The sequence below is a fragment of the Prinia subflava genome, unplaced genomic scaffold (assembly GCF_021018805.1).
Source record: "Prinia subflava isolate CZ2003 ecotype Zambia unplaced genomic scaffold, Cam_Psub_1.2 scaffold_72_NEW, whole genome shotgun sequence".
Taxonomy (NCBI): Eukaryota; Metazoa; Chordata; class Aves; order Passeriformes; family Cisticolidae; genus Prinia; species Prinia subflava.
The window spans coordinates 172,291-197,681 of NW_026961079.1; the positions used below are offsets into that span (position 1 = coordinate 172,291).

Here is a 25,391-nt window from a genome sequence, read left to right on the forward strand (position 1 = left end):
TGGGCCGATCTCAGATGATCCACGAGGACCTAAAACCACCCAGGATGGTCTGGATCACCCTGGACAATCTGGGACCACCTGAATCTGGGGCAGCCCAGGAGAACTTGGGACAATCTGGATCTGGGATGAGCAGGGACAACTTGGGACCATCTGAAACAACCTGGCATAAGCCCAGTGGGACCATCCAAGACCACCCAGACCCGGGAGGATCTGGGAGCTCCGGTGGCTGTGGCAGTGCCGGTTCTGGTATAAATATGGATGAGGTTGGATGTGGTTTTTTGGGATTTTTAGGATTTTGGGAATTGTGGTGTCGCTGCCGTTGGAGCTACAGGGGAGAAGGGAGGTGGGGGGCAGGGGGCTCTGGGGTTTCTCAGAATTCTGGAGCCGTGGAATGTTGGGATCAGTCATCCTCGGTGCCGCTGCCGGAGCGATCCTGGGAAGGGGGGAAAAGGGGTGAGGAACTGGAGGCCAGGATGAGGCATTTGGGGGGGGTTTAGGATAGGATCTGGGGGTAAGGCCATGGATTTGGGAGTCCAACCATGGGATTTCAGATTGAAATGAGGCACTTCAGGGTTCAGCTCAAGAGCTGGAGTCTGGATGAAGGATTTGGGGTTCATTCCCAGGATCAGGGGGGTTCATCCCAGGATTTGGAGGTCAGAAAGAGGGATTCAGGGTCACTCCCAGGATTCGAGATCAGGATGAAGGATTTGGGATTACTGCTAGGATCCAAGGCCACTCCTGGGATTTGGGGAATTCAGCCCAGGATTCAGGGTAAGGGTGAGGGATCAGGGGTCACTGCCTGGATTCGAGGGTCCCTCTCAGGATCCAGTCTCTTTCCAGGATCTGGTGCCATTCCCTCACCTCCTCCTGCTCGTCCTCGCTCTCGTCGTCACTCAGGAGGGGTTTGGGGCGTCCCCCCCGCCCCCCCCGGCGCCGGCCCTTCCCACGCTCTGGAACCTTCTCCTTCCGGCCCAGACGGATCTTCACCTTCACCGAGCGTGCTGGGGGGAATCCAGACCCTCCAAATTATCCTGGCCCTCCATCCCATCCATCCCCTCCCCTTCCCTCCTAATCCTAGCCCGTCCCCTCCCCTCCCAACACCCACCCTCGGACTCAGATCCTTCCTCCTCTCCCTCCTCCTCCTCCTCGCTCTCCTCTCCGTCGCTCTCCTCCTCCTTTTCCACCTTCTGCCGGACACTAGTGAACACGGACTGGAGCACAATCGAGTCCTCGTAGATCTGGGGGAAAACAGGGCATTCTAGGTCATTCCTGGACATTCCTAGGCATTCCAGGCCATCGTGGCTGTTATTCCAAGCCGTTCCAGGCTGTTTCTGGCCATTCCCAGGTGCCACTCCTGGTTATGCCAGGGGCTCTTTCCTGGTTTTCCGTACCAGGGACCCCTCCAGGTTGAAGGTCTGGGCATTCTGGCACAGCAGCATCACATCCTTCTCCAGGTCATTGAGGCTCCGGTACTTGTGGTTTCGGATCCGCTCCTGGGAGCAGGAAAAAGGGATGAGGGGGAGGGTCCAGGGGGAGGATTCCAGTGGATCCTGACAGATCCTGGTACCTTGATCTTCTTGAAGTCCACAGGTTTCCGGATGAGCTCGTAGTATTCCGGCAGCTCCTTGCGGGACGGGAGCTGGATGAAAACCTCGCTCAGCTGTCGCCCGCTGCTGCTACGGGGTGGGGGGAAATGGGCATGAGCTGTGGCAATCCTCATCATCCTCCTTCCCATCCTGTCTCATCCCATCCCCTCTGATCTTCATCCTCTCAGAGCCATGTTGTGCCACCCGCGGGAATGCCTGCGAGTGCCAGGAACACCTGGGAACCCCCAGCAGCACCTGGCTCCCCTCACCTGTCCTTGTACTTGATGACGGCATCCACAATTTTCCGCATCTTCCGGGTGAGGGGGGGTGGATTTGGGGACAGTTTTTCAGCCGGGGGCCGCCCCCGCTTCTTCTGCTTCCGGCTCTCCTCGTCCTTGTCCCGGCTCCGGGCGCTTGGGGGGGGCCCCGCAGGACCCTCGGGCTCCCGCTTCCTCTTGCGAGAGGATTTCTTCTGCCGGACTTCCTCTTCGATCTCCTCCAGTGTCCCCTCCTCAATGGCCTACAGGAAACGGGGATGGGCATACTTAGGATTGGGGATCCACAGGGATGGGGCTGGGGAGTCCTGGCAAGATGGCGATTTCCCAAAGGGACCAGGGCTGCGATTTCCAGAGAGACTCTTGGGGTGTTTTTCTGGGATCTGTGAACCTTTTCCAGGCCTCACAGGTGTTTTCTGGGACCCTCTGTGGGCCTTTTCCTGGGACTTGTGGACATTTCCCCAGGACCTGTGAGTGTTCTTCTAGAACCCCATGGGCCTTTTCCAGGTGCTGCAGGCATTTTTCCCAGGGACCCTGGAGATTTTCCACAATCTTTTCCAGCCCCCACAGGCACACTCCTGGCCCTCCAGCTGGATCCACCCTGGGGATACCTTGAGCCACTGCTTTTCCGTGAGGGAATCGCTGTAATCCACTTCCTTGCGGTGCCGGGAGCCGCGCCCAAACATCTTCTCCTCCTCCTCCTCGCAGGTGAGCCGCTCCACCTCCGCGTCGTCCTTCAGGATCCAGGACGGGAGCTCGTCCTCCTCCATCAGCCGCGGCTTCCGCTTGGGGTTCCGCGCCTCCTCCCGCCGCCGGTCCAGGTCCATGCGCTGCGGGGACAGGCACGGTCGCGGGGGTGGGAGGTGGGATGGGGATGAGGGAGGGATCCAAAGGGGGATTTTGAGAATGTCGGGGGCATCTGAAGTGGGATGGACGGTGCTGGAGAACAGGGATGATGGAGGAGCCGGGCCCAGGGCTAGAGCCTGCTTTGGGAACTGGAGGAGCTTTGGGACTAGAAAACATTTCGGGAGTTGAAGGAGCCTTCTGGGAACTGCAGTTTTGGGAACTGGGGCAGGTCTGGGAACTGCAGGAGCTGTGTGCTGGGAATTGGGAGCTGGAGGACCCACGCTGGGAGTTGAGGGTGTTTCAGGAATTGGGAGTGATTTGTGAACGCCCAGAGGAAGTTCTGGGAGCAGCACAGGCTGCACAGCTGAGGCACGGGGGAGAGTTCTGGGAACTGAGAAGGGTTTGGGCAACGGGGAGTTTTGGAAATTGGGGGTGTTCTGGGAGCCCTGCTCCTCCATCCAGGTCCAGCACCACTGGCATTCTGGGCATGGACACTCCCTGCACACTGGGACAGGGTCCCTGAGGAGCTCCCCGGGCTGGGAATGTCACTGGCATTGAGGCTGCCATGTAAGGACGAGCTCTCGCTCTTCACACCCCTCCCATCCCTACGCTGTGGGAAGTCTGGATAGGAAAACGGCTTTTTCCACACTCCCGGCCATGTCTCCTCCTCCTCAGGCTCCTGAGCTCATCCTGTACCAGAGCCAGGAGACCTGCCCTCCTCCATCCTCTTTCTCACAGACACCTCAATTGCCCACCCCTCTCTTCCTCCCTCACAGACACCACAAAGCCCTCTTGCTGCTCCTCTTCCTTGGGGGATCTTCCTTTCATTGTCTCTTGCTCTCTGCTTCCTCTCCCCTTTTTCTTCCTCCCTGTGAGATCTCCCTCTTCCTCCTCCCCCTCTTTCTGTCCTTCCTGCTTGTGAGATTTTTCCCTTCTCCTCCTCTCAAGATGCTAATCTCCTGGCTCCTCTTCCTCCTCCTGCCCCGTCTTCTTCCTCTTCCGGAGACCTTTCCCCATCTCTCCCTCCCCTTCCTCCTCTTCCTAGGGAGATTTTCCTTCTCTCCCCTCTTCTCCTCCCATCCTGCCCGCTCCTCCTCACCATGAACAGGTCGAACTCCTCCTCGTGCCGGGCGATCATCTGGTTCACGGTCTCGTCGTCGGGCACCTCGTCTTCCTCCTGGGAAAACCCAAATCCCTGGATTCAGGCGCTGCCCCTGGCGCCTCCGGCGCGGCCCCCCAGACCCCTCCGAGCTCGCTGGCTTCCCACAGATCGGGGACCTTCCTCAGGGTTCGGGGGCCTTGCGCTCCCCTTTGGATCTTTCGCTGGCGTTTGACCCCGTTTCGGGGCACTTCAGGCTCGTTTTGATCATTTTTGGGTGATTGCAATGTAGTGGTTTTTTTTTTGTTGTTTGTTTGGGTTTTTTTTCCTTGTTTTGGGGTGGTTTCAGTGTGTTTTGCTTCGTTTTAGACCGTTCCTGTGTGTTTTGCTCATTTTGGGGTGTTTTAATATCAAATTGCTCGTTTTTTGGTACTTCAGCTCATTTCAAGGTGGTTCTAGCTCAGTCTGGGGCACTTTTAGCTGTTTTTTCAATGTTTCTGTGTTGTTTTCCTCTTTTCAGGGTGGTTTTAGGCGGTTTTTAGTTCATTTTGAGAGGGTTTCACTGTGATTTTGTTTTTAAAGTTCTTTCATTTTCACGCATTTTTATTCATTTTTGCTTTCAGCTCATTTTGGCTTTCAAGCAGTTTCTTCTCATTTTTGGCTCAATTCAGGCCATTTTGAAGTCTTTTGTGGCTGTTTTTGTTCTGTCGTTAGCCCATTTTGCTTGGTTTTGGGACAGTTTATCTCACCTTTGGCACTTTCAGGCTGTTTTTAACTCACTTCTGGCACTTTCAGGCCAGTTTTACCTCACTTTCAGCCCTTTCAGTCAGGTTTTAACTTGCTTTTGGAACTTTCAGGCTGTTTTTTCTCCCTTTTGGCATTTTCAGGTGGATTTTAACTCATTTGTGGCTGTTTTCAAGCTGCTTCTAACTAACTTAGCACTTCTGGTCTCATTTTAACTCCCCCCTGGCACTTTCATGCTAATTTTAACTCATTTTTTTCTGTCTTCAGGCTGTTTTTTTCCCCATTCCTGGCACTTTCAAGCCATTTTCATCTTACTTTTGGCACTTTCAGGCCGGTTTTAAGTAACGTTTGGCTATTTCAGGCCATCACCATTTAATCTTTGGCATTTTCAGGCCAGTCCTAACTGGCTTTTGGCCGTTTCAGGCCGTTAAATCTCGTATCTGGCGCTCTGAGGCCGTGTTAATCTCACACTGGGCCCTTCAAGCCATTCTAATCTCATTTCTCGCTCTTCCCAGCCCGTTTCTCTCTGGGTCCTGTCCCTCCCTGACCGGCTGGTCCCTGCCTGTGGCGCGGCGGTGCCGGGCAGTGCTGGCGGGAGGATTGAATGGGCAGTGGAGACTGAACGACCCCGCTCACCTTTAGAGGTGCTTCCTCCGACTCAGCGCCCAGGCACAGGGAGGAGGCAGCGTGGGGGAAGCTGCCACTGCCCGCGCTCTGTCTGCTCTGTGGATAAACACAGGGATTCAGTCTCCAGGGCTGTCAATCCGGCGCCTTTGTTCCCGACGCTACTCCCAAAAAATTCCAAACAAGCCGCCATGCTCCTGCTCTGGGGTTGGTTTGTTGGTCTTTTTTTTTTTTTTTTTTTTTTTTTTTTTTCCTCCTTCTCTCCTCTCTGACTCCTGACCCCCAAATTCTCACAGGAACTCTGCTCTGGCCCTCACCTCATCCTGCTCCTCGTGCTCCAGGATGGCCTGAAGGAACGCCCGGCGCTCGTGGCTGGAGGACTTCTGGTCGAACATTCCGGCCTGGATCACCTTCTGGTCCACGTTGAGCTTGTACTTGGCGGCCGCCAGGATCTTCTCCTCCACGCTGTTGACGGTGCAGAGCCGGAGCACACGGACCTCGTTCTGCTGCCCGATGCGGTGGGCCCGGTCCTGGGCCTGCAGGTCCTGGGGGAAGGGGCAGTGATAGCACCAGGCTCCCAAAAACCCCACTCCTGTCCTCAAAATCCAGGGGTGGAGATGTTGGGATGAGGCCTGAGGGTGTTCAGTGATTCCCAAGGATGACTGGGATGTGGCAACACAGGATCACAAGGACTACGTCAATCCTGTGGGATGGGGCTGTGTTGGTCAAAGGGTCCCAAAACCCCTGGTTTTGTCCTCAAAATCTGCAGGGATTCCCAAGGATGATGGGGATGTGGCAATGGGATAACCAGGACTATGTAAGTCCTGTGGGATGGGGCAGATGTTGTAAGAAGAGCGCCCAAACTCCCACTTTTGTCCTCAAAATCCACAGGCAAGATGTGGGCTGAGCCCTGAGGGAACTCAGGGATCACAGGGATTCAGTAATGGGATTATGGAAGTCCCGTGGGAAGGGGCAGTGCTGGCCAAGAAGTGTCAAAACTCCACTTTTAGCCTTAACAGGGAAAACATGAGATGCACCTCAAGGGCTCTCAAAGCTCCCTACAGATTATGGGAATTTGGGTAATGGGATTGTAGGGACCATGTAGGTCCTGGAGGAAATGGCCACATTGGCCAACAGGTGCCAAAAAAGCTGGTTTTAACCTCAAATAAACCATGGGAGAGATGTGGGATGCACCACAAGGAGTTCAGAGATCCCCAAGGATTACGGGAATTTGGGTAACTGGATCACCAGGACCCCAGGAACAAGATTCCTGTGGGAAGGAGCAGCATTAGATGAGAGGTCCCGAAAACCCCATTTTTCTCCTCAAAGACACAGGATGTGCTCCAGCAATCCCAGAGGTTTACAGGAATTCTAGAATGGGATCACTGGTTGCTCTTTCCTTCTGAGACAGAGGGTGCAGGGAAAACCCAGCTGCAGCACTGGGATTTGGGGGTGGCTCTCCAGGACAGCACTGGTGGGTCTCGGAGAAGGGCAGAATTCCAACTACATGGTTCCTATTTAAGTCAGTTGGTTTTTGGGCTGGTTCATTGGGTTTTGGGTTGGATCACTGATGCTGATTGGTTTTATCTTTGGTTGAATTTAAGGTCCATTGGGGGTATTTCTTTGGATCAATGGGCTGATTTTGAAGTTGATTTTGGGTCAAATTTCGATTCCACAGATCCATTTAGGGGCTGGTCTCCAGGTGAGGGGGTCCTGGCCGTACCTGGTGTGGGTTCCAGTCGCTGTCAAAGATGATGACAGTGTCGGCCGACTGAAGGTTGAGGCCCAGCCCCCCAGCCCGTGTGCTCAGCAGGAAGATGAAATATTCGGAGCCCGGCTCATTGAACGTCTTCAGCAACATTCCCCGGTCCTCTGCCTTTGTGGTCCCTGGAATCCCACACGGGTGTCACTCCTGCCCCCCAGCACTGGAGCCAGGGGCGCTGGGGGGGCCGGAGGGTGGTTTCATTGGGAATGGGGAGCCCTTTGCCCCTGGGAGTGGGGTTCTGTGTAAGGTTGGGCTGATTTTGGTAGAAAGATTGGAAAAAGGAGGGGAAAAAGGGGCGGATCCTGCTCTGAGGTGGGGTGGGAGGTCTCCCAGAAGTTGGGATCGCAGCAGCCACAATTACAGCAGCGTCGAGGCCATTTGGGGGCCGTTTTCAGAGATATGTGGGGGCCATGGGTCACATTTTGGGCTTTTAATCAGTGTTCATTTCAGAATCATGGAAGGATTTCAGTTGGAAGGGACCTTAAAGCCCATCCTGTTCCAACTCAACGCTGCAATCCAACCAATTAACCATATTCGTTTTAGTCACATGGGGGTCCCCAGGGCCCTCCCCCAACCTGACAGGATCCTGGGACTGATCAGATTAACTGGAATAAATGAGAAAAACAGCAGCAGGCAATGAGGACATGATGACTTGATATCCATCTCTGACATCTTGATATCAATCTTGACATCGATATTTGACATCTTGACTTCAATCTTCTACAACATGATATCAATCTTTGACATATCAATATAATCTTCAATATCTTGATATCAAGACTTAAAAACATTGATATCTATCTCTGATTATCTTGATATCAGTCTTGATAGAAACCTTGATCTTGATATCTTTAATGCTGATCTTGATACAAACCTTCATCTTCATCTTTCTATTGGTATCACAATATCAATGTCTTGATATATATTTTGCGATCTGGATATCAAGATATTGATCTTGAAATCTTGGTATCAATCTCTATGCCTTTGATGTTGATCTTGATATAAATACTTGTATCAATCTTGCTATCTCAGTGTCTTGATATTGACCTAGCAATCTAGATATCAAGATATTGATATTTGAAATCCTGATGCCAATCTTGATATAAACCTTGATATCAACCTAACTATTGATGTCACAATGTCTCAATATTGATCAAACAATGTGGATATCAAGATATCGATCTTTATATTAATTGATATCTCCTTTCTCCCTTGGTATCTGTTTTGACACATTGAAATTTATCTCCATAACTTCACATCTATTTTGACATCTTTACAGCTTTACTTAAGAGATTTATCTTTGTATCTTGATGGTTTTGTATTTTTATATCTTGATATTCCTCAGCATCTTTCTATCCAGCCCAATATCTTCATTTCTTTACATCTTGGTATCTTTCTTGATGTCTTGACCTTGAGCTCCACCTTGACCAGGGCACCCACTGTTTCCCCACACCCCCAAGGGGCACTCACCATCCAGCCTGAGGTATTTGAAGCCACGGTAAGCAAAATAGTCCTCCATGATGGTCATAAGGGAGGTCATCTGGCAGAAGAGCAGCACCTTGTGGTTGGTGGCCCGGAGTTTGGGCAGGATCCGGTCCAGGAGCTCAAACTTCCCGGAGGCACGGTATAAATCCAGCCTGGGATGGATAAAAATAGGCATAATGAGAGGAAAACCAGGATTTGAGGCCAAAAATGTGGTGTCTCCCCCTTGCTGGGATCATCTGGATGCCTGGGGTTGGGGGTGGTTCAGCCTCCACCCCTAGAAATTGGTTGAGTTGGTAAATTCACAAATTTCTCCACTGGTAATCCCAGAATTCCTGACTCACCCCTGCACGATCCCGCCTGTGAACCCCAAGTGCTCCGAGAAGGATTCCTGAAATCGAGAGGAGAAAGAGTGTCAGAAACCAGCACAAACTGGCCCAAAAAATCTGGAGCTGCCTTAAAGAGCCAAGCCCTGCTCCCTTCCCTGGTTCTCTCAGGAAACTGGAGAGGGAATGGATCAGTTTGGGTGGAAAACAGAGTGATGGAATGTGGCTGGGCCCAATGACCTGATCTGGTTCATCCTTGTTGCATTTAGCTCTGTTTGGGTTTATCCCCATCAGGGTTAACCCTGGGGTTTCGGTTTATCCTGGTTTTGTTGTAAAACCTGTTGGGTTCATCCATTTTTTTGGTTCATCCCTGGCTTTCCTGGGTTTAACCCTGTTGGGTTTATGCCTGTTTGGGTTCATCCCCCTGGATTTATCCCCATTTCCACACGTCGGCCCCACCTCAATGTGCTGGAACATGTAGGGGTGGTTGCAGATCTTGCGCAGCTGCATGATTGTGTTCATCAGCGTCTTTGTGCCGCCTTTCCCCTGCCAGGAAAAATCCAGGAGGTTAAAAACCCTGATTATTGCTAGGCTTTATTTGCCAGTTCAGCATTCCCAGGAATCCTTGGGAACATTGACTGGGAGTTCACAGCCCTGAAAGTGGGGCTAAGAGACATTAAAATAAATTCAAAATTTTAAGAAACCTCCAAGTCCCCTCAAGGCAAGGCTGCTTCTACCTAGCTGTTTTGGGGGAATGGAGCTGGAAAACAGGGAATCTCCCACCTCCAGCTTTTAGCTGGGATCAAGGTGTCTTTTTCCAATTATTTTGTGTTTTTATTATCCTCACAGACCTGCTGATGGCTTTGAGGAGCCTCCATGGATCACCCAAATATGTTGGGGGCCCAATCTCAACCCATCCCGCAGTGGAGACAAACCCGCCCACGCTCAGCATTCCCAGCACCAATTCCCAAATCCAGACCTTCTTGTCCTTCTCAGAGCCGTCGGTGAGAAGGACGCCCTTGGCCTGCATGTGCCGGTACAGGACCCGCTGCAGCGCCGACATGTCGCACTTGATCACATACTCGACCTGCCAGGACCCAACGGGGAGTCACATTCAGCCCCTCTGGGAAACCACTAATTCCCAGAGGGATCAAACCCAACCACCTGCTCAACCCAATCCAGCAATGACTGCAGAATGGGATGAAACTCCGCCTGCACATTCCAAGATGGAGCAGCACAGAGACCCCCCCACCAAGTGTAGTCCAGGATGGGGAAGATTGGGATGGACCCCAAAATATCACTCTAAGAACTCCCCAAGTCCCCAGTTCCCAGAAGGATCAATCCAAACAGCAGTTCAACCCAACCCAGGAATGATTCTGGAGTGGAATGAAGCTCCATGTGCATATCCCAGGATGGATCCCCCTGGGTCATATCCTGGGATGGGGAAAGGTGTGGGGACCCTCCAGCGTCACCTTTTCTGGGAGCTGAGCTTCCACCTCCTTCTTCAGGCGCCGGAGCAGGAAGGGCCGGAGCACCTTGTGCAGGCGGCGGATAATGAGGATTGTCTCCTCCTCGTTCAGGTCCACCTGGCCAGGGAAGGGAATTGACACCAGGAATTGTCATCAGAAATGGAATTGGATGGATCCCCAACATCCCAAAACACCAAGACCCTCTGCTCCAAGAACCCCCTGACCCTTGATTCATACTGGGATCAATCAAATTGCCTGCTCAACCCAACAGCGAGTCCAGAGTGGGATGAAGCTCCATGAATGTATCCCAGGATGGGGGAGGGCAGGGAATTGTCACCAGGGAAGGGAATTGTCACCCAGAGAAGGGAACAGAGTCCTTGACAGTGATACTGAGCCACTTCCAACAGCTCGAAGGAGACTCCCAACCCCTCTGGAGCCATTAACAGTGACATTAAGCCACATCCCGCAGCTCCAGAGTAAATTCTATCCCCTCGGGAGCCATGAATGGTGACACCACATCCCACTGTTCCAGAGCCACTTTCAACTTTTCCAGATCCATTGAAGACACTGATCCACTGATCCCAGAGCTCTAGGGACACTTTCAAACCCTCCCTATCCATTAACATTGACCCCAAGTCCGTCCCTGCTGCTAGCAGTCCCCACCCAATCCTGCATTTCCCGTTTCCTGCACCTTTTCCCCAGTCATGGCAAACGGTGCATTGAACCACTGCTCGAAGGTGCTGCAGCTCTTGAAGATGGTTGGGAGCAGGAAGTTGAGGAGCGCCCAGAGCTCTGGGAGCTTGTTCTGGAGCGGGGTCCCAGTGAGGAGCAGCCGCCGTGGGGCCACGTAGTGGGTGTTGAGCACCTGCGTCAGTTTGCAGTGGTGGTTCTTCATGCGGTGGCCCTCGTCCACGATCATGTACTTCCAGCGGATCTGCAGGAGCGGGAAGGGCAGGGATGCTGGGAACTGGAGGGTGTGGATGTGCCCGGAGCAGCCCGCAATGGCTCCATGATGCCAGCGCAGCTCAAAGAGGCTCTGAGAGCAGAATGTGCTAGGAACATCCTCCCACATTGGGATGGGAAACCAGGGAATCCCTGCCAGCATGGTGGATCCCTGTACTGCCAAGGTCTGGATACTCCCAGAGCATCCCAACACATCGGAGAGATTCACACCGGGATGGGAATCCAGGTGATTCACACCGAGATGGGAATACAGGGGATCCCTGCCAAGATGGTTGATCCCAGTTCCACTGAGGAGGAGGCCCCAGCCCCTCAATCCCCAAATGTGGATTAGAAGCATCACCCAAGTGTTGTTCAATTGGCACAATGCTCCATCCCACTTATCCTCCCCTCGCGGCCATGGATCTGAACACCTTGGCAACAAGAGTCTTGTAGGGATCCAATTAACACTAATTATTCAAGGAATTTTTCATGAAAAGGGAACCATGTATCTGATGGATTATGGGATATGTTGCCAAAAAACTGGGAGCAGGAGCAGGAATTCCACCTCAGCTTTGGCTGCGAGGAGGAGCAGCTCCAACAGAGGCTCCAGGGAATGAAACACCAGGTTTTAGTATAAACAAGGCAGGGATTTTCCTGTTTGCTGCATCTGTGATCATGGTGAGATTGGGGAAAACCTCTGGGTCCATTTTTCCCGGCCTCACCTTGGCCAGGATGTGCTTGTCCTTGATGATGTACTCATATGTTGTGAGCAGAACATTGAATTTTCCACTCCGGAGCTGCGGGACGAAGGCGCGTCGTGCCGCTGGAGAGCCCTGGAGGGAGAATTCCAACGTCAGGTGAGGAGGGAATTCCCAGAAGAGGGGGTGGGAGGGGCTGTTATCCACAGGGAACAGCAAAGTGAGGAGGTTTGGGGGTTCCTGCTGCTGAGGAACAACCAGAAATGGGATTTTATGGATTTTCATTGATTTGGAGCTGGGACCTAGTGCAGCTTCCTCCACATAATGGTAACAGAGCGGGAAGAGGAAGATGGGAACTGGAGTCCAAGGAATGTGGCACTTACCTTGTAGGAGACCTTGACCACAGAAGGAGCCCATTTGTCAAACTCGTAGGCCCAGTTGGACAAAGTCCTGGGGAAAAGACATGGAAAGGGTGGGAATCTGGGAATGTGGGGCTGGAGCAGCAGCTGGGTGGGATTTTCTAGGCATTCCAGCACTCACGAGAGTGGGACAATGATGAGGAAGGGGCCGTTGATCCGCTTATGCTCCATGAGGTACGTGATGAGGGCTATGGTCTGGATGGTTTTCCCCAATCCCATCTCGTCTGCCAGGATCCCATTGAGGTTGTTGTTGTACAGGGACACCAGCCATTCCAGGCCTTTGATCTGCAGGAATGAGGATGGGAATGGGGATGGGAGAGTGCCCCCCTCCTGCCTGGGCACACGCAAATAAGCTGGTAACGAGGTCAGGTTAATTATTCAGAGACAGCTGAAGGAATTGGGCTATTCCGTGGATTTTCATGGAATGCGCTGGGTTTGGCTCTCAGCAGGGAGTGAATCCAGCTCAATATCCCGCTCCATCTTTGCTTCATTATCCCACTCTGGCTTCAGCACCCATTATCATTATTATTCCACACCATTCCATTTATTATGCCACACCACCTAAGACTTATTATCCCTCTCCAGCTTGTTATTCCATCCCAACTCTGCTTCCTTATCCTGCACCAGCCATTATCCCATCACAGCTCTTGATCCCGTACTGCATCCAGCTCCTTATCCCGTTATCCCACCTACGGACCACCACAATCTCCATTAGCTCCCCTGGCACCCCCCGTCTCCAACGTTCCCACACCTGGTACTGCTTGAGGACGCCGTTGACCATCAGGGCTGACTGCTTGTCCACACGCTCGGTCACAGCGTGAGCCACGGCGTAGTAGGACTGCAGCCCCCGCGCCAGCGCCTGCGACACGCCGTACTCGTCATCCACATCCTGCTTGGCATTCCTGCCCAGAAAACCAGGAAAACGTGTCATGGCACACCAGGGAAAGGGATCAGAGTGGGGATGAAGAGGGGAAACAGGGTGGGAGGGAGTATGTGGGGAATAAGTGGGGTGAAGCTGGAATAATGGGTGAGGGGAGGGGCCTGGAAGAAAATATGGGAGAAACAGGAGGAGAGGGGGAAACTCGGGCAAAAAACCAGGTATGATGGAAGACAGCGTGATCTTGAGATGGAAAAACGTGTGTAAGAAGGAAGGGGATCCCTGTTCCTCCTGGGCAGAAATGGGAAAATAGAGGATAAAGGGAGATGATTTGTGTTTTTGGGGTAGAAAAAGGGAGGTTTGAAAGATGATGCTGTTGGGGGAATTCCTGGGAAGCACCGTCAATCCTGTGTGAGGTGGTTTTCCCACTGAATTTTCAGATAAAATGCCACGTTATGGCTCATTTTGGGAAGATTCAGAAAAAGATGGGCTTGGGGGAATGCTGCTTGTTGAAGCCCACTCTTGGGGCAGGAAACTGATTAGGAATGGGAAGCTGGAGCAGGAAAATGGGAAGAGGGAGGGAAAGGCTCACTCGATGATGTGTCGGGCATCCACTTCTGAGACATCATCACTGTCTGGATCTGGAATCTTCTTCTTCTCCTCCACGGGCAGCGCTGGCTGTGCCGGCTGTGGCTGCTCCTCTTCCTCCTCCTGCAGGATTCCCAGGAGTTCCAGGGAAAACAGGAAAATTCCTCAGGAACTCCCTGGGAAGCACCCACCCCCTCCCACCCAAAGCTCGCAGAGATGGGAGGCTCCCACAGAATCCTGCCATTCCCTTCAGAGACATGCCAGGAGTATTCAGGATGAAAACTGGGGTCTCTGAAAGGGAATTTTGAGGTGTTTCCAGCTGCCCAGTGCTTGTTCAACACATAGATTCCATCTTATCCCACTATTTTATTCAATTTTTATATCTCAGTTTATCCCATTTTTTAGTAATTTTTCCCGGTTTTTATTCTATTCCAATTAATTTTATCCTACTTTACCCTATTGTTTTGTCCCACTTTACTATAGCTTTATTCCATGTTATCCTAGTATTCTGTTTCATTTTAATCCATGTTACCCTCCTGTTTCATTTTATCCCATTTTTTCTGAGCTGCTAAACAGCCATTGCCAAGGTCAGTTCTTTCCTGCTCTTCCCAGAACACTCCCAGTGGGAATGTAGTGGGATGCCCCTCACCTCCTCCTCCTCCTCAGAGCCGCTCTCCTCGCTGTCGGAGCGTGGAGCCACCTCGTACCTGGGGGGAAAATAGGGGAACAGAGAATTCCAAATGGAATTTGGCTCTGGCGTTTCCAGCTCCCCATTCCCTCCCAGCTCTTACATTCCCCGCCTCTGATTTCCTCCCGGGTCCAGCGTTTCTAGCTCTCCACTGCCATTCCCAGTACTCCACTGCCATTCCTGACTCCAGCATGCCCAGATCCAGCACTTCCAGTTCCCTACTCCCATTCCCAACCCCAGCATTTCCAGCTCTGGTACTCCCAGCTGCAGCATTCCCAGTCCCCATTCCCGGTATTCCGAGCATACCCAGGATTCATTTCCAGCCAGGCCTCGAGCTGCCCGGCCTTGGGCGCATCGGTGCCGGTGAGGATCTTCCCACTCTCCACATGGATCACCTTCACCGGGAGGTCGCTCATCTGGCTCGTCTCGTCCAGTGGCTGTGGGAGAAGCCAATGGATCGGGATTGGAAATTCTCAGCCCTAAACCCCCCTGAACCCGCTGGGAAAAGGGAGGATCCCGATGGACCCGGTGGGACATGGCCTGCACTCCCCATCCACGGTGGGCTGGAGTGGAATGATCCCTGTGGCCCTTCCTGGCCATCCCAGGATCCGTGGGATGAGCCTGGACTCACCTCCCCATCTGGGCCAATGGCTGGAGCCTGTCCCTCGGCATTCTCCGCCTTCTGTGGGAGCAACAGGGCATGAGGAGAAGGAAGGAGGTAAGGAGAGGGGGAGTAGAAAAAGAAGAGGAAAAAGACAAGGAAGAAAAGGATAGGAAGGAGAAGAAAAAGGGGAAGGAGATGAAGGACAGGAAGGAAGAAAATGAGAGAAGGATAAAGAAGAGAGAGAGAAAGAGTAAAGAGAGGAAGGGGAGGAAGGAGAGAAAAGGAGAAGAGGAGGAGATGGAAGGAGAGGGGAGTCAGCCTGAGCAGTCTAGCCCAGGCACTCCCTTCAGGAGCCACTCCTAGAGTTTCTCCTTTCTCCCACCTTCTTCTTTTTCTTCTTCTTCTTCTCCTTGGCCACCTGGGCCGCCTTGTGCTGCCGCACGAGCTCTGTTAGGTTGGCCACATACTCATCAGTCTGCTGCAGCAGGTAGGCCAGGCGCTTGTCCTTTTTCTGGTCGATGAGCTTTCGGTAGCCCTCCTCATCCTCGGCCTGCCCGGGGTGAACAACACACTTGGGATCATCCTGACCTCACCTTGCACACTCCTTGGTGTCCCTCCTCACCCTCAGTGAGGGCAAAGATCCCGCCACATCCACCCTGATCCCACCCCCCCGTCTCTTGGCCGCCCTTTTCCCAGTGTCCTGCATCTGGCTCACCATGAGCCGGCGCATCCGCTCCTTCTCGATGCGCTCGTTCTCCTTCTTCTGCTCGCGCTCAGTGTTGGCGTGGTACGTGGCCACTGCCTTGGTCAGCTTCTGGATCTTCCCACTCACGCTCCGGTGGTACTCCTTGAAGTCCTTGGCATGCTGCAGGATGCTGTTGAGGTATTCCTGTGGGAACAGAACGCAGCTGTCAGATCGCAGGGCTCTGTGCAGGGAAGTTGGAATGGTGGAACTGGGAGGGAGTGGTGTCACCCTGGTTTTGAAGAATTTTCTAAGCTTTCTGTATTGTTCTTCATATTGGAGTCAGAAATTTTACTTTATAACACTTTGTACAATAAACAATGGCCATGTTTTGCTGTCTTTCGCTGTTTATATACTTTTAGGTGAGAAGAAAAAGTTGATTGACAGTTGGCTTGAGAGGTAGAATTCTACCTTAAGAGGTTGGTTGTGGTTTGAGAGGTAGAATTGTATCCTCCAATCCACAGCCACCATAAGAAATGTATAAAATTGAGTTTTGTAAATAAACTTGTCCCTTTTTTCCTGTTTTGCTCAACAGCATGTCCTCATGCAGTTCTTTTTGTGTCATCTGTGACAGAGTGGTGGTCATTGGAAGAGAGCAATGGGAATTGCAGAGTCCCAATGGCCGTTGAGTGGTCTCAACAGCCGCTACCAAACCCTTGGCCACCATCATGCAGAGTCAACCTCCCCCAACCCCCAAACCAGGTGATTCCCTTAAAACCTCTGTCCCAGTCACCTCCCTGCCCCAATTCCTGGGAACCCCCTGACCTGGTGCTTCTGCCGGCGCTTCCGCTCCTGCTCAATCTTCTGCTGCTTTTCCAGCTTCTCCGTGATCCGGGCCTCCCGCAGCGACTGCCGCTTGCTGCGCTTGTACGCCTTGGCGTTGAGCGCCGTCTCCAGCGCCGTGTCCCGCCGCATGCACACCACCACCTCCTGCCGCAGCTGCAACCCCGGAAAAACCGTGTGCCACCAGCCCTCGGGGTGACCCCGCAATGCTCCTGTGCTCCCAAATCCTGGTTTTCCCAGTGCTCACCTGGCGCTGGAAGTTGAGCAGCCGCAGAGCCTTGAGCTCAATGGTTGCTTTGGTCCGCAGGTCTCCGGCCAAGGAGCCGGGGAGGTTTTCCAGCTCTTGGATGCGGTGGGCAATGCGGGCTTGGAGCCTGTGGAGGAGGGGAAGGGATTCTGGGACAAGTTCAGCTCATTCCCAACCTAGTTCCCATTGGCAAGAGCATGGGAGCAAGGTGAGGGCATTGGGAAGTCGCTTCCAGAATCCTGGGATGAGTTTTGGGGACCGCCATGGGAACAAGGACACAGCAGGGGCAGAGCACGGCCAGTGAAGGCCAATGGAGCTGGGAAGGGTCAAGAAGAATCTCCCAGAAAAATCTTCTCCTGCTCATCCCTCTGGATCTTGGTAAGAGGAAAAATGGGATGGAGGCAGTTGGAGATGGGAGAAACCTTAGGAATCCCCAAGGAAAACACTCTTCCACTCACCCCTCTGGACCTGTGGACACTAGGAAGCAAAAATACAGGATGGGTGGAAGTTGGGGCTGGGAGAAGCCTTGGGAATTCCAAGGAAAACGTCCTCTTGCTCATCCAGAGGGCTCTCAGGAAGAAGGAACATGGGATGCGGGCAGCTGGGACTGGGAGGAACCCTGGGAACTCCAGGTGAGGCCATACCTGTACTCACGCTCCTGCAGGATCTCAACAGGGTCGAGGCCGCGGGGTTTCTGGATGGGGGTGATCCGGTTCTGTTTGGGATGGATCGGGAGCGCGGGCGGCGCCGGCTGCCCCGGCGAGGGCGGGGGTGGCCCGGGGGACGCCGGGGGCACAGCCGGGGGCACGGGCGAGGGGCGGCCCGCAGGGGGTGGTGGCAGCAGCTTCTGGGGGGCCCCGCCCGGAGCCGCTGCCGACAGCGGCCCTGTGGGAACAGAGAGTCTGGGAATACTGGCTTGGGCAAAGGCACAGCTTCCCAGGGGATGTGGATCTCAATCCTCGCAAAAAAAACCCCAATTATTTGGTCAGAAATGAAGTAAATTCCCCAAAAATTTGAATAATTGACTCAGAATTAGCTTGTGGACTAACTGCAGAGATTTAATGGGAAATTCATCCCAATTCCCCCCATAATTCCTATTATTTATCTGGAAATCAACCCTAAATTGCCAAAAAAGTCCAATTATTTGGCTGGAAATTAACCCCTATTCCCTGAAAAAAATCCAATTATTTCACTGGAAACCAGCCCCAAATCCCCCCAAACTCCAATTGTTCGCGGAAAAATGAACCACAGTTCCCTAAAAAACTCCAAACATCTATCTCAGAATGAGCACAGGCATCCCTGCAAAGCTCCAGTATGGAAGTTAAACCAGCCATTCACAGAACTCCAGCTGTAATTCCATAGTTTTAACCAGGAACTTCCTTCCATTCCCATCCCCCAGAGCATCCCTTGTTCACAGATCTGAGATGAATTCACAGAAATTTTGTGACCCAGCTTTTACCTTCTGGCCAGGGCTTGGGGGGACCCCCGGGGGGCTGTCCCGGCATGCCGGGGGGAACTCCTGAGGGTCCGGGAGGGGGCATGTTGGGCCCTCCTATTCCTGGAAATTCCCCAAAATCAGGCAGAAAAAGAAAAAAAAAAAAGAGGAAAATCCCATGAGGATGCTGACTCCTGGGGGAGTCCCAGCGGGAAGGTTGGTCTGCTATGGCTGAAGATGAGGACCTGCAGGTACAGCCCCTACTCCCCTGAACTGCCAGAGTCCAGATGGATACAAAATCCTAACCTCTGGAATGCTCACGGACATGGATAGGAGAAGAGCGGGAAACTCAGACTGGGGGATACTGGGGCAAACTGGGACCAAATGCTTCCCATGGATCATCCAGGATAGAACGGGATGAGGTCTCTTCCCTGGGACAGAACGGGACAAGCTCTCCATGAATACATCAGGACAAGCTCCTCTGGATTCCCCAGGATAATGTGAGATGGAGTGGGATGAGTTCCCCACAGATCCCAGGACAGAATGGGACAAGCTCCCTCATAGATCCCTCAGGATGGAACAGGGTGAGCTCCCTTTGGATCCCCCAGGACAGACAGTCCTAGGCCCCCTCTTCCACCCCAGCCTCTCCTCACCGTGAGGTCTGGAATACCCGGGTGGCGCCGGCCCTGCTCCTGGTGCTTGTCCCGGGCCCTGCGCGGTGCCGGCAGGTGGAGGTAGAGCAGGAATCTGTGGCTGCATCCCGGGCAGGGGCCGCTTTCCCTGGACGGCAACCTGGAGGTGCTCTGGGAGTGGCTGCCCTCGCGCCAGCAGCTTGTAGGCCATGATCTGGGCACGGAGCTGGTGCAGCTGCGCCGCGTTGAACGGGGACGGGCCCCGGCCCAGCGCCGGCGAGTCCGAGCCGGAGCCGTCCAGCGCCGCGCCAGAGCCACCTGCGGAGCCACTGGAGGGGCCGTTGGAGGGCACTGGGCTGGAGGCATGCTCCGAGCCACCCAGAGGGGATGGATAACCTGGCAGGGAACAGAGAGGGATGCGCTCAGAAGAGGTGCAAAGGGGTTGAATTCCAAACCCAAATGAAGGATTGACATCTGGAATCCTTGGGAGAGCTGTGTCTGCCCTCAAAATTAAGGATTTACACCCTAAGCCCAAAGGAATTTATTGTTCCTCCCCCAAAATCCAGCATGTGAACCTGGAAATCCCCCGGAGTGCTACTGGAATCCAGGATTTAAGCCTGGAATGATGAAACCCCCGTCTCTCCAAATCCAGGATTTGGACACGGTTCCTCCCCTTCCCCCCATTATGTTTCTTCCCATGCTCCCAACCTTGGGAATGCTGATCCATGGGGCTGGGGGGGGGGCCCATTCCATGCCCCCCTGGCCGCATTCCCATTCCCTTCATCTGCCCGTAGCGCGGATCCTCCGACATTCCCTTCTCATGCATCGGATCCAGGGGCTGCAGGAGGGAAACATCCCGAGAAATCAGACACCGGTAGAGCATTCCTGGAGGAAATACTGATGCTCCCATCCCACCCGGCAATTCCCAGGGGCTGGAGCTGCAGCGCCATTTCATTATTCCCAGAGACGCCACATTCCACCTGCTCTGGCCACAAAAATCCCTCCCGCAGCACAATTTCCTGGGTTTTTTTATTAAAATCCCCTAGACTGCAGGTGAGGAATTGCTGTTAAAGCCTGAAATCCAGGAGGAAAAATCTGTCAATCAATGAGTTAATTAATGGGGCTGGAGTGGGGGATTTTCCCATTCCTGAGGTTTTTCAGTGCATTTTTGGAACAGGAGATTCCAGGAGAGATTTGGGAGTGGATGGGGGGGTGAAATAAGGCGGGAAGGGAGAGAAGAGAGGAACGGGAAGGGGGTGCAGGTGCAGTCCATGGATTTTAGTTAAATCCCTTAGTTACTCCCCTCTTCCCATCTCCTTCTGATGCTGGAGGAGAAAAACAGATCATTCCAGCAGTGGGAATTTGCAGAGGTGGCAAGGTGGGTGGGATACATGAGCAGGGATAAATGCCCCCCCCCAAGCCCGAGGGTTCCTGAGGCCTGGAATGCTGGGATGCCTCACCTTGTGCAGGGGGTGGATGGTGTCCGGGGCGTATCCTGGAGCCGGGAGCGCATGTCCCGAGTGTCCAGAGCCGGGCGAAGGGCCGGGAGAGGGGCCCAGCATAGATCCTGGGGAAGGGCCGGGACCAGGAGAGGGGCCGGGCCGGGGGGTCCCTCCCAGCGGAGGCTCCGGAGTTGCCATCTCACATCAGGAGCTGGGAATGGGTTCCTGGAGCCACACCTGGAATGGGGGATGCGGGTTAATTCTGGGAGCGAACTGAAGGAGCATCGGGTGGGAAACACCCTTCCCAACCCTTGATCAAGGAATTAGCAAGAAACCCTGTCCACAGTGCATGCTCAGGCACAAGGAATTCACTTCCCAAGCCCTCCTTGAGGGAGTTGGAATGGGAAATCTGCTTCCAAATCTGCTAGTCAGGAATAAGCAAGGAATTGCCTCCCAAACCCATCACTTGGGAACAATGGGAATCCCATTCCCAATCATCCTCGAAGCAGGAGGGATGGGAATCTGCTTCCCAACCCATCACAGAGGGAGGCAGGATAGGAAACCTCCTTTGCAATCCATCACCAAGATCTCAAAAAAACCCCTACCCAACCCATTGCTGAGAAATGAGAAACATGGAATCCCCTTCCGAGTCCATCATCAAGGAACAAGGAATGGGAATGCCCATCCTGATCCATTCTAAAGTGCTGCAGAGGGATAAGCGCTGCTCTTGCACAAGATCTGGGAGTTTCTGGTAATTCAGAAGGGCCATGAAGAGTCAGAATGCTCATCCCAATCCAGGGTTGCTTGGAATGGGTTTGCTGGGATGCTGCATCCATCCCCCAGTCCCAGAGAGGGAGAGATTCCACCCAAAGCCACTGGAACTCTTATGGGAGATGCTACTTTTCCAGGCAAATCCCTTCTCTTTCCCGGGGAAAAAACCCCCTATTTCCAGAAAAAAATCCCTTTTCCTGGGCATACTCCTCATTTTTCTGTGCAAATCCCTCCTTACCCAAAGCAAGTTCCTCCTTTTTCCAGATAAAACCCAGAGCAGCTTTTCCTGGAAAAATCTTCCTTTTCCATAACAAAAAAACAAAAACAAAAACAAAAACAAAAAAAAACAAAAAAAACACCAACCCCACAAAAACAACAACCCACAAAAAAACCCCACACACCCACAAAAAAAAAAAACCAAAAAAAAGAAAAAAAAACCACCAAAAAAACCCCACCCAAAACAAAAAAAACCAAAAAAAAACCCCAAAAAAACAAACCCCCACATTTTTCTAAGCAAAATGCTCATTTTTCCTGGCCAAACCCCATGAATGCCCCAAAAGCAGCACTGAATCCATGGATTTGATAATTGCAGGGTCTGTGGGTCAGGAAGAGGTCACATAGACGTCCATATTCCTGCTTGTTTCGTCCTGCTGGAAAACCTGGATTTCAGCACCACGGCATCAACTCCCAGGACAGGGAGCAGCCATGGGGGGAAATTCCCCAAATCATCAGGAAACTTCCTTGCTGGGCCCAGAAGCTCCTTCATCCATAAAAAAACATGTCTTCCCAGGATGATGATGCTCCCAGAGCAGCTTCCTGAAAATCCGTGTGCATCCCTGGCCTCTCCTGGAAACTTTTTCGGTTTAAAATTCTCAGATTCACAGGAAGGAAAGCTCAATACCCATGGAATTCCGGGAGTGGGAGACTGCTGCCTAGGAATCACCATTCTGAGGCTTCCAACACTCCCCAGAACAGAATCAAAGACACGCCCAGGGATAGTTCAACATGATTTTCCCCATTTTCCCCTCAGGTTTTTCAGGCACCGTGAAAAGATTTCCTAGCACCTGCTTCCCCCCACATGGAGGGATTTGTCCCAGTTTAATTCCAGCCCTTGGGAATCTCCCACCTCCCACAGGCAGAGCCGCTCCTGTTCCGTCTTCCAGCAAGGAAACAGGGATTGGCAAAGTGGTTTTCCAGGAAAGAGAGGGATTAATTCCTGCTGGACCTGTCACGAGTTCATCCCAGCACGGCTTTCCCAGGAAAATCACTGCCGTTCCAGGGATACCAGGGAATGAATTTTTAATTCAGTTCCATTCCTGCTCTTTCCCAGCCCTGGTGCCACCATTCCCTCCCACCCAAGGGAATTTTATGCCTAATTCCAAGGAAATCAGTCATTTCCAAGGAAAATATTCCCACGGGATGTTACTTCCCAGATCCGGGCGAGGGGGTTGGTTCCTGAAATTCCGGCACCTACCTACAGGCATGGTAATCTTCTCTGCCTCTGGAGGGATGAGCTCCTAACACCGGGCTAGGGGGAAACCAGGAATATCATTATCCAGCAGCACTGGAGCATCAGCAGAGAACAAGACTCCTAAAAAATGGTGATTTCCTCATGGATGAGCCCAATTCAGTGCACGTTTGGGGAATTTGCCAACTTCCAGTGAGGAAACACTCAAAAATCCATTTACAAAAATCGCTTAAAAATTCCTGGAGGCAGTGGATTCCACCTGCTCCAGCCACAAAAATCATTCCCACAGCCCAATCCGATTTTTTCTGGATTGTTTTATTAAACTCCCTCTGGATTACAGGTGATAAATGGTCATTAAATCCTGAAATCCAAGAAAGAAACCCCCAGATTAATGAATCAATTAATGGAGTTGGCGTGGGGAAGGTTTTCCCATTCCTGAGGTTTTTCAGCCTGTTTTTGGAGCAGGAGAGTCTGGGAGGGATTTGAAGGGCTTGAAAATATGTCAGGAAGGGGGAGAGAAAATAGGAATGGACTGCGGGTGCAGCTCTTTTATTTTAATTAAATCCCTTGCATATCCTCCGATTCCCATCTTCTTCCACCTCCAGAAGAGGAAAACGGGTAATTCCAGCAGTGGGAATCAGCGGAGGTGAAAAGGAGGCGGGACTGAAACAGAGGATTAATGGATCAGGATAGATCCCTCCCCTTCCAAAAAAGGGGGTCCTGCTCTGACCGAATCCCCACTCCCGCCCCCCTGGATTCCTCCAGGAAGAGGCCAAATTCCCAGCGGGAAATTAGGGAGCTCATCTGAGAGGGACCTCGGGAATCGCGTGACCCTCCCCTCAAAAACGGGGGAAAATCGGATAATTTGGAGGAGGGGGGGAAGATGGAAAAGGATGAGGAAAAGAGGGGTGAGAAAATGGGGGTGGAAAAAACGGGATTCCCGACAGCAGCACGGGGGCCCGTGTCCCGACATCACTGGGAAGGGCCTCGCGGGGGGGTGGAGGCGGGAAAAGCCCCCCAAGATCAGAAAGATGAGGGGGCCGGGGGGGGGTTGGTGTCCTCGGGAAGGACAAAGACGGAAACGATCCGGGAGGATTTGTGGGGGGAAAAGAAGATACGTGGGAGAAGAGTGGGATATGGGGAGAAAAGGGGAAAATGGGGGGGCGGAAAAGGGGGATCTAGAAGATTTGGAAAAAGCGGGTATGGGAGGAAAACAGGGGGATATGGAATGGAGAAAAAATACGGGATATAGGATGCTGAGGGGGGATCGATCCTGTGGGGGCTGAAGGGGGTGCCGATCTTGTGGGGAGGGGAATCCCCAAGGCCGAGCACCCCGGGCTAAGGTCGCCGCCGGTCCCGAACAAAGGGCCCATGACCCTCTCGGGCCGCCGTACCCGCCCCGCGCCCCCTCGCCCGGCCTTACCGGGGCCGGGGCCCTTCCCGGAGCCCTGCCCGGGGCCCATCCCGGCCCGATCCCGACGCGATCCCGACACCGGTCCCGGCGGGGGAACAAAGGATCACCCGGAGCCGCCGCCGCCGCCTCAGGGAGCGCCGGGCCCGCGCCTGCGCGCCCGGCCCCGAGCCGAGCCCCGCCCACCGCACGCGTTCAGCCAATGGCGCGGCGCCCCAGCACCAGCGCTGCCAATGAGAGGCGACCAGAGGCGAGCGCGCGCGGCGGCTCCGCCCACGCCCCCCCGCGAAAGCAGCCAATGGGAACGCGGCGCGCTGCCCCCCAATGAGGGAAGGGAGGGGGAAGGGGAGAGGCCGCGCCCACCCGCGGCGCGACAGCCAATGGGAGGCGTATTCCCCGATGTTTCCCCTCCTCCGCCCTGACCGGCCTGTCAATCACAAGCCCTCGCAGCCAACCAGCACGGCGTTCTCCCGCCGTGGCCAATGAGGAGGCGGGGAAGTGACCGGGGAGGTGGGGTCGGCGGGGCGGGGAGGGCGCGCGTGCGCGGAGTGAGGAGCACTGCGGCGGGGGGGAGGGGCGGGCGCAAAGCGGGACCCCGGTGAGGGGAGGGAGGGGCGGGGAGGGCTCGTGAGGGGGGCGGGAAAGGGGAGGGGATCCCCGGCACCGGGGGGAGGGGATCCCCGGCACCGGGGGGGAGGGGAGCCCCGGCACCGGGGGGGAGGGGAGCCCCGGCACCGGGGGGGAGGGGAGCCCCGGCACCGGGGGGGAGGGGATCCCCGGCACCGGGGGGGAGGGGATCCCCGGCACCGGGGGGGAGGGGATCCCCGGCACCGGGGGGGAGGGGATCCCCGGCACCGGGGGGGAGGGGAGCCCCGGCACCGGGGGGGAGGGGAGCCCCGGCACCGGGGGGGAGGGGAGCCCCGGCACCGGGGGGGAGGGGAGCCCCGGCGCCGGGGGGGAGGGGAGCCCCGGCGCCGGGGGGGAGGGGAGCCCCGGCACCGGGGGGAGGGGAGCCCCGGCACCGGGGGGAGGGGAGCCCCGGCACCGGGGGGGAGGGGAGCCCCGGCACCGGGGGGGAGGGGAGCCCCGGCACCGGGGGGGAGGGGAGCCCCGGCACCGGGGGGGAGGGGAGCCCCGGCACCGGGGGGGAGGGGAGCCCCGGCACCGGGGGGGAGGGGAGCCCCGGCACCGGGGGGAGGTCTCCGGGATGGGGCCTGAGAGGGATGTGAGGGTCCCAGACCCAGGTCATCCCGTGGATTTGGCAGTTCCTCCACTTTTGGAGGAACTTTTGCTGCGTCGAGGATCTCCGAGGTTCGGGGGATCCCAGTCCAGGGGGATCTCCGGGATTTGGGGGGTTCTTCCCTGTCCGTAGCAGATCCTCCCATGGGGCATCCCTGTGAGGGACTAGAAGGGAAAGTCCCGGTCTAA

At 54.2% G+C, this 25,391-nt stretch overlaps 1 protein-coding gene across 5 annotated transcripts; it reads right to left on the reverse strand.

Moving 5' to 3' along the window:
• Positions 1 to 271: 271 nt before the first annotated feature.
• SMARCA4 (SWI/SNF related, matrix associated, actin dependent regulator of chromatin, subfamily a, member 4) lies at positions 272 to 24,157 on the reverse strand. Of its 5 annotated transcripts, none has more exons than XM_063389196.1 (36): positions 23,976 to 24,157; positions 22,559 to 22,612; positions 20,332 to 20,550; positions 19,580 to 19,709; positions 18,893 to 19,267; positions 18,264 to 18,362; positions 17,449 to 17,689; positions 16,805 to 16,931; positions 16,540 to 16,713; positions 15,748 to 15,921; positions 15,415 to 15,582; positions 15,060 to 15,110; positions 14,735 to 14,865; positions 14,390 to 14,447; positions 13,745 to 13,863; positions 13,027 to 13,177; positions 12,397 to 12,560; positions 12,240 to 12,306; positions 11,881 to 11,991; positions 10,908 to 11,150; positions 10,220 to 10,333; positions 9,727 to 9,834; positions 9,207 to 9,293; positions 8,766 to 8,812; positions 8,410 to 8,576; positions 6,898 to 7,061; positions 5,492 to 5,719; positions 5,187 to 5,273; positions 3,807 to 3,884; positions 2,473 to 2,691; positions 1,856 to 2,106; positions 1,568 to 1,673; positions 1,392 to 1,493; positions 1,106 to 1,238; positions 862 to 1,001; positions 272 to 433 (listed from the first exon to the last, which is right to left on the reverse strand). In XM_063389196.1, exons 3-36 carry the CDS (start codon positions 20,509 to 20,511, stop codon positions 401 to 403), a joined length of 4,827 nt encoding a protein of 1,608 aa, XP_063245266.1. In that variant the 5' UTR covers positions 20,512 to 20,550; positions 22,559 to 22,612; positions 23,976 to 24,157; the 3' UTR covers positions 272 to 400. The 5 variants fall into 5 exon arrangements, with proteins under 5 accessions (XP_063245266.1, XP_063245265.1, XP_063245270.1 ...); XM_063389195.1 differs by having other exon boundaries at positions 1,568 to 1,676; XM_063389200.1 differs by lacking the exon at positions 18,264 to 18,362 and having other exon boundaries at positions 1,568 to 1,676.
• Between the last annotated feature and the right edge of the window lie 1,234 nt (positions 24,158 to 25,391).